This window comes from Cryptomeria japonica, chromosome 9 (genome assembly GCF_030272615.1).
Source record: "Cryptomeria japonica chromosome 9, Sugi_1.0, whole genome shotgun sequence".
In the NCBI taxonomy this organism is placed as follows: domain Eukaryota; kingdom Viridiplantae; phylum Streptophyta; class Pinopsida; order Cupressales; family Cupressaceae; genus Cryptomeria; species Cryptomeria japonica.
Window position 1 is genome coordinate 421471766 of NC_081413.1, and position 8973 is coordinate 421480738.

Below are 8973 nucleotides of genomic sequence, written 5' to 3' on the forward strand. Positions count from 1 at the left end.
TCTCTCAAGATCCATACCACTGTGAACTTAGCTATTACTATTGACATTAGTGGTTCTCCAATTAACCATGCAAAATGATGTACCCAAGCAAGGAAGGGGTGAGGAGAAGGGCAATTTTTACCATGGATGAAGGAGAAGCACACTACCCTAGGGGTGGAGTCAAACAGAAAGTAATCCCTATTCAAGAAGCCTCCCGACCATATATATCCAATGAAAATATTGTATTTGTCCAATTAGAGATTCAATTCATCCCAAGTATAGGCAAAAGAATGAGTGAAAGCTCCCATTACTAGCTCAGTGAGCTCCCGCGACTGTGATAAGTTCATAATATTAGTTGCAAATCTAGAAGTGATGATGTTTGGTGAAGCCAGTGGGTTTGAAGCTATCCACTCTTCCCCTATAACATTCTTTACCAACCATTCTATTGTACCGCTCGAGATTGCAAAAGTATCTGACATGATGATCAGATGAACAAATGCAAACCACATTGGTTCGTTGGGGCTCCCCTGCAGATGAATTCACAATGCCATGAACCGATGAAGCAGATAGAACCCAAAAGAACTCACTACACACACCTGAACCTTACCATAAACCACCTTGGACTGTTGCAAAACCACCCTCGATAGAAACCTTCAACAAATGGAAAAAATTGGCTTGAATTAATAAAACTACCAGCCAACTTGTAGGACTCGAGAAGCCTGATTGTAAAAATGCCCAACCTATCTTTGGCCTCATATTTGAAGAACATTCCCATGTGTGAAATCCTTTGAATTCCACAATATCATGTGATCAATCTAAAACCCGAAGCTTGGAATAACCTTCACTTGGCATTACTGTACTATACAATAATCTTTGCCCTAGATTCATAGATAATCAACGTAAAATTCATTATTGTTTGATAACCCTTGAAGCCGCCAATTCAGAAAAGATGTGGGAGTAAATCCTCATTTAATTGGAGGCTTATCTATAGCTCGTGTAAGCTTACAATTTCCTATTTTTAGGCTCTCTTCTCCAGCTTGAGAAAGTACAATTCCTATGATAATCTGATGCCACTAAATCTCGTGCCATGTGCACTATTATGCTATGAAATGACTTTCCCATACAACGTGGATGAAGATCACCTAATTATATACACTATCAATGCAAAGGACTCCTTAGATTGATTTCCCACATGGCACCTTTCAGATGTCATATCTAGATGACTTATGTAAAGTAAATTGATCTGATGGTAACTGCACTTCGGCCTACAAAAATTATATTTTGCCGAAAGAGAGGAGATTGAGGAAGTTCGTGCCAACACTCTTATACATGCACATGGGTAGAGCCCCTTATGGGATCAGGAGTTTTTGTGTGTGAAATCCTTCCCATTTTTTGAAGGATATTAGTAATTGGCCCCTAGGTAGTAAACCACAACTATGCAAATTCTACAATCATCACAAAATAAGGTTAAAGAGAAGATTATTAAACTTGAAACAAATCCCTCTTTGATTTCTCCCTTAGTGATTTGATTTCGAGGAATTCCCTCTGAGATAGCACCACCTTTTTTTATCTTGATCACACCCCATATTTGCCAAAATATCTACCAACCTATTATCTTCTCTATAACAGTGCACAATTTGATAAGGAACTAGAGAAGGAATTAATTCTCTTGCTTCCTGAATAATGTAGTCTAACTGCCAATTGGAGTTTGCTTCTTTAGGAGTGTAGATATGATATTATGAGAGTCCCCTTCTATTATTAGATTGTTGGCCTTATATTTGATTGCTAATTTGATAGCGAGAAGGAGTGCCTTTGCTTCTGCAATGTTATTAGAACCATTCGGGATCCTCCCATAACCTGCTACTAGGATTTTGCCCTCTTGATCTCAGATGACACAACCAATTCTTGAAATTCCTGGGTTCCCTTGAGCTGCACCATCGAAGTTCAATTTTGAAAACCTGTCATTGGGGGGTTTCCATCTAATTTCTTTTTTGTCGATTCTGAATTCTTGTTTGCACATTAGACTCCCCTTGAATGGAAGCTTAATGTATTTCCATTTTTTCAATATGTTGTCATCCCAAGAGGAGAAGAGTGAGTTTAATTTCTTTGTTCTGGATGTGTATTCATTAAGAGCCTATGATATTGTTGTCTATATTCCAAGCTTCATATCTGATATCTTATTTTTCTCTTTTCTGAAGATACATTTGTTCCTTTCCCACCAAATATTCCAGATCAAGACTACTGGGGCTACTTCCCAAATGACTACAAAAAAGGACTCTTCATGAAGTCTAGGCCAAGATTCAAAGACTTTTGAGACTGACTATTGTAGGGGAGAAGGCCAATCTAATTTGAGGAGAAGCCAATTCCAACATTCTTGAGCTACTTCACACTGTAAGAGTAGATGATCTATAGTCTCAATGTTTGTATTGCACAATATGCATTGGAAAGGTGAAGCTATTCTCAGTAAAGCCAATCTGTCACTAGTCAAGATACGCTCTTTTAAAGCAAGCCACGCAAAAGCTCCAACCTTTTGCAAACCACAATCATTCCAACAGAAGGTAAACTTTCTCATTGAGGGAGTGGAGTCATGATTAGAGAAGACTTTCAGACCTTCCTTGATCAAATAAGCCCCAGATTTTGATGGAGTTCATACAATTCTATCATCATTTTCTTTGTAGAAGATCTATCTAAACTAATTTTGAAGAAAGTTTCTATTTTTGAAGTTGGGGAACTGGTAATTGTGCAAAGGATTTCCATTTTGCTTTAATCTTGCCTTTATATTTTTATTTTATTTAAATAATTATAAATGTTTGTAATACATTTATTTTATGATAAGATTAATTATTAAATTATTTTAAAATTATAATTATTTTATTATAAAGAGGAAGGAAGAGAAAAACACAAAGAAAATTTAATTTTTCTAATAGATCACAATCTCCCAAGTTTGCCACTAAATATTTTTTTATGGGAGACATAACTCTCTGTGAAAAGAGAGAGCATTATGTGGTCTATCACTAACCAACTCCCACTACCCTAGCAACCTATGCTTCTTCCTGGGCATGGGTAACCTCTTTTTATGGACTAGACTATATTGGCATTCCAAACACCTGACTCAGTCTCCCACAACAACACGGTGTGAAAAGAACAAATCAAAGGCACTTTCATAAGGTTTTGTTATTGGGCTTCTAATAAATGCCAACATATCCCTCTCATATACCAAATTATTATTATTATTATTATTACTAATTATTGTTTTTTAATATTATTAAATTTTGATATACTTTAATTTTGAATTTAGATTCAAGTTTGAAATTTGTTTTAATGATTTATGTTCTTTTTATGAAATTACAAATAATAATTAAATGTTATTAGAATTGATTTAATCACTTTCTTATTCTCTTCCTCTCTCTTCATCTCTTGTATTTTGGAAGCAGATAGACTTTACACCACATTATCTATCCACCGTTATGGATGTCTATTTGACAATATTTAATATTGAATTAAGACCTTTCCACTTGATTACAATGAAATTTGGGTGGCAATGCCAGTTAATTCTTGCAAGTAAGCCTTTCTCAATTGAACTAGATTATGTGTTCCACCTAGATAAGTAGTGGATTTCAAATTTCATTTAGATATTTTATGTCAAGCACTGAAATAAATGGCCTTATCAAGATCAATAACTTAGTCTTTTTCAACATTGATCAGATATGCTTAGTTGTATTCTCATATTAACTATGATTTTTTTCCAACAAGTGTGGTATAGATATAAAATCCATAAAAGATATCAATGTCTTGACGAGTAGAAAACAATTAGGTAAAAAATAAAATGAATAATGATCCAATTACTTTAGACATAGTAATCATCTTTCACATCTATCCTTAAACATGGACTGTCAATCTGTGTTGTCAGTTGATTCAATTAATATAGTGAATGCGATACATTCCAATATAAGAATATTGTGGTAAAAAATTATCATAATTATTATATTAGAAATAATATTTCCTCTTTCTCTTGCACACTTCATATCTCTTATTTTCTATCTATATCTATTTGTTTCCTAAGCTCCTTATCCCCCTCTTACTTGTCTATATCTCTTTCTATCCATCTCTCTCTCTCTCTCTCTCTCTCTCCTGTATACCTCTTTCAATCTATATCTTTCTCTACCTCTATCTCCCTATATATCTCTCTCATTATCTCTCCATCTCTTTCCCTACCCCTCTCTATCTCTTTTCATATCCCTCTCTATCTCTCTATGTCACCCTCTATCCATATCTCTTTGTCCCTCCCTCTCCCTCTCCCTTTTTATAGATTGAGCTATCTATCCCTTTCTACATATTGATCTCTCTCTACCTATTTCTCTCCCTCTCTCCCTCTTCTACATATCTCTCTCCATTTTTCTCCACCCCTCTCACTCTCCCTCCTCTATCTCTCTCTTTCCCTCTTTTCATCCTATGCCTATCTCTCCCTATCTCTCCATCCCTCTCTCTCTATATCCCCCTCTCTATCTCTCCCCTTATCTCCCTTCCTTTGTGTATCCTTATCCCCCTATCTATTTCTCTATTTCCAACGCTCTCTCCCTTTCTCTTCCCATATATATCTCCATCTCTATTTGTTTTCCTCTCTATCACTTTGTCTCCCTCTCCCTATATCTCTTTATATCTTTATCACTATATCTAACCATTTATATCTCTCTCTATCTCTTCCTTTGGACCTCTTCCTATCTTTATCTCTTCTTCACGATATCCCTATTTGTCTCTATTTTTATCTCTTTGTCTACCTCTCTATCTATTTATCAACTTATCTCTGTCTATCTTGATCTCTATGTTTTTCTTCTTCTCTCCCCTTCTATTTCTAGACATATCTCTCTCCATATATCTATATCTCTTTTATTCCCTAGCTTTATTTCTACATCTCTCTCTCTCTCTCTCTCTCTCTCTCTCTCTCTCTCTCTCTCTCTCTCTCTCTCTCTCTCTCTCTCTCTCTCTGCCCCTCAGGCGCACGCGCGCGTGCGCACGTGCGTTACCATCTCCATCTCTATCTCCATCTCCCTCTCTATCTATATCCCTTAACTCTATATCCTTATACATTTCCATCTCTCAATCTTCCCCCTTCTCTCTCTTGTTATCCCTATCTCTCCCTCTACCCGTATTGCAAACATAGCATGAGTCCATTGGTAATGAAGCTTGATTATCTTCATGATTTAGAGTTTTTTATTTTAGTCATGTTTGCATCCATGTAAGTGAATGTATTGTTGATTTGAAGCTATCACTTCTCCATTGAGATCTATGTTTTATAGATAACATCATTTACTAAATGACCTACCAATTCACTACACTTACTGTAAGTAAAAACTAGACCAAAATATTTTCTAATTGACCTTTCACACCAATTCGGCATACCCATTGCACCCCAAGGTGCAATTGCTAGTTTAATTTTAAATTATAAAGTATCAGCAACCAAACTAATTCCTATTCGATCAAAAATCTTAAGAAAATATTAAGGCTTTTGAGTCAGAGCCCACACGCAGCTCATCTGCCGTTGGATTCAATTATGATGACAGATAACTCCCTCCTTAAACCATTCAAAAGACTGCCTTTAATAATAACACCAACGATAAACAGTAGTATTTCCACTATCAATAAATACAAAAGCTAGCCGTTTTTGGGCAGCAGAAAAAAAAAATATTATTCTCTTGTCAAAGTAGGTCAGAGCCAGCCTGTGGGTAGACTAGTGGCTCAGAAAATGAATAAACCCGTTAACCATACTCTCTATTGCACTGCCTTCTTTAAATACGCTTTCCCATCCTCTCCATTGCACTCAAAGGAATTGTCTTGTTTATTCATTGTACAGAATAGTTCTCTCTGTGAAACAGCTCTTTCTCTTGTATTAGTTTGAAGATTTGTTAAAATGGGTGTGAGAATAGTGAAATCTTTGGCTGGATTTTTGTTGGTGCTGAATTTGTGCATGTATGTGACTGTTGCTGCCATTGCTGGCTGGGCACTCAACAATGCCATTGACCATCATTATGTTACTGGTAAACCCAGATCTTTCTTATTGATTTTTGGTGATTGTTAGTAGTATTAGTGTGAATTCTGATTGATTGTATATGGGTTATGTTTTTTTGGCAGGACCCAAAAGTAGCATACCAGTGGGCTTCTCATTTTCACCATTGTTTTTCCCCATAGGGAATGAAGCCACTGGTTTTATGGTCATATTTTCCCTGATAGCAGGAGTTGTAGGTGCAGCTTCGTGTGTTTCAGGGCTCCATCATCTTCGAGTGTGGACAGCAGAGAGCTTGGCTTCAACTGTTTCATCCGCCATGACTGCTTGGGCTCTTACTCTTCTTGCCATGGGGTAATTATAGAACATGTTTGATTTAAATAGAGAAAGGTTACTAACTTTTCAAGTTTACAAACTGTGCTTCAAATTAAAATCGAACTCTTTGAAAAATTTACAAATTTAAAATGATCTTTACTAATATGTCTTTCAAAATGATTTGTTCTGGACCTATTTAAATTGAACTCTCAACAGTACTTGTAAGAAAAAGAGAATTCATTTTTTGGCTGATAAGCATGTTATAAAACCTACAGGTTGGCATGCAAAGAGATCCATTTACATGGCAGAAGCCCAAAGCTGGTATGAGATTTTACTTTAGTTAGGATTCTTTTATATATGTTTTTATAACTCTTCACAATATTTACTTTTTATTCGTTGTAAACCTGCTTGATTGTGTGTGCAGATCACTTTGGAAGCTTTCATCATTATTCTGTCGGCAACAAAATTGTTTTACATGATGGCCATCCATGTTGGGTTCTTTGCTGGAAATTACTTTTTCTGTAGAGAGAAAAATGTTGCCACGACTACTGCAGAGCCTGTAAAAGAAAACACACTTCCAGCTTAGAAAATGAAGTTCAATGTGGGACGAATGTTTGGTCTGGCTTGGGCTTTCAATGCCTATTATTGTAAGATTGTGTAGAAGAGAGAAATTGTATGCCTTTTGCTATTTATAAGCATGTTCTGATGTGAGATTCTTTTATTCAAATTGTGATGTATGAGTTGCAAACTTTTGTTTGAGGTGTAAGTGGAAAGTACAATTTATACACATTGGATCGGCTCCATTTGAGAAAAAGATTTAGATGCCAACAATATGATTCATTTTACATCTTTGAGTATTAATCATTCATGAAATTGGCATTAGAGTATAGTTGATATATTCGCAACATTATTTAAAGTTTTCGTATTACATTCATAATTAATTTATAGTATATTAAATAAAAAAAGGCTGGATATAACTATAATGTAATAGTAAAATGTGTATGTTTTACATTTCTATCATTTATTTTATGTTAGTTTTGTGTGACTTTCTTAAGTCATTCTTAAAAACTTCTAACAGTATATGATTTTGATGGATTTGATTCATTTTGATTCATAAAAAATAGAATCTTAATTTTATTTAGCTAATCTGCAAGATCATATGGCTACCTAACCCAATTCATTTCCACACCCATTGGCTTGATCCAATTCACTTCTACACTCACAAATCCAACCCTAGATATTTTGAATTTAATATTATTTATGAATAATCACTTACACAGTTCTAACTAACCATTAGGTTCCAAACCTTATACCATTCAAGCACTATCCATTAGAACTTGAAAAATTTGTAGTGGATAGTGTTTAATCACCATAAAATCACTCATTCATCCTCCAAAACCACTCATTGCTCTTGAAATACTCATTTCTTATGAATCGTCTATTCCTCCTAAATTGCTTATTTTTTCTAAAAGCCCTAGTTACACTACAGGTCCTTGATCACCCTCTTATATTTTTGTTCCAAGTTCCCAAATCATCCTCATCTAGGATAGTGCTAATACATTCATGGCAAGTTGTATTCTGAAACTCTATCAACTACCATTGAATTAGATCAAAGGCTTGTAATAAGGATATCACCAACTTTTAGTAAGCTCCCTAAAGTGTTTGTTAGCACTACTAGAATTTATTATTTGTCAGTCCAAATGCCAAGATGAATTATTGTTTGCAACCATATGTCACCAAATGATTATATATAATTAAATGATTTTTTGCAACCATATGTCATCAAATGATTGTATATAAATGTTAGGTGTTGTGTCATCAAATGATTGTATATAATTTTAAGAATACAATATTGTAATAATAAAATGTATATCCCTTACACTTTTATCATTTGTTTAATGTTCTTTTGTGTGGGTAATCTTAAGTCACTCTTAAGAATTGTGGTAACATATATTTTTAATGGATTTGGAAATCCTTTTGATTCAATTTTATACTTTGACCATAAATTTATAAGAATCGTAATACTAAATAGATAATCTCCATGATCAGATCAAGTCACCTATCCTAATTCATTTCCACATCTAGGAGCTTTTAATCTAATTCACTTCTACACTAGCAAATCCAACCCAATATGTTAAAAATTTAATACTATTTATGGACAATCACTAGCACATTTCCAACTAGCCATTATATACAAACCCTTATTCCAAAATTTCAAAAAAAATTGAATGTTAAGTCAAGTATATTAGGGTGTCACTTATAATATATTTTCATTTAGGACTATCCATTGGAACTTAATATTTTCTAGACTAATAAATACTAACCTAGAATCACTCATTCCTCTTGAATTACTCAAGCATCCTCCAAATTCACCCATTTCCCTTAAAAAAATCATTACTTTTGAATGACACATTCCTCCTAAATTGCCTATTTGTTCTAAAAATCCTAGTTACACTATAGGTCCTTGATCACCCTCTTACTTTGTTCTTCCAAGTTCCAAAGTCATGCTCATTTAGGATAGTGTCTAATAAATTCATGATAAGTTGTATTTTAAAACTCTATCAACCACCATTAAATTAGATCAAAGGGCATGTCATAAGGATACAATCAACATTTAGTAAGCTCCCAAAAAAACTTATCAACGCTACCAATTTATTATTTTTAAATTCAAATATATA

General features: G+C 34.4%; 1 protein-coding gene across 1 annotated transcript; it reads left to right on the plus strand.

Annotated features, from left to right (window-relative positions):
* Window positions 1-5700: 5700 nt before the first annotated feature.
* LOC131073472 (membrane protein PM19L) lies at window positions 5701-7140 on the plus strand. Its single transcript, XM_058009912.2, has 4 exons — window positions 5701-6014; window positions 6109-6334; window positions 6571-6616; window positions 6720-7140. The coding sequence occupies exons 1-4, from the start codon at window positions 5888-5890 to the stop codon at window positions 6879-6881; spliced, it is 561 nt and encodes a 186-aa protein (XP_057865895.1). The 5' UTR covers window positions 5701-5887; the 3' UTR covers window positions 6882-7140.
* The last annotated feature ends 1833 nt before the right edge of the window (window positions 7141-8973 follow it).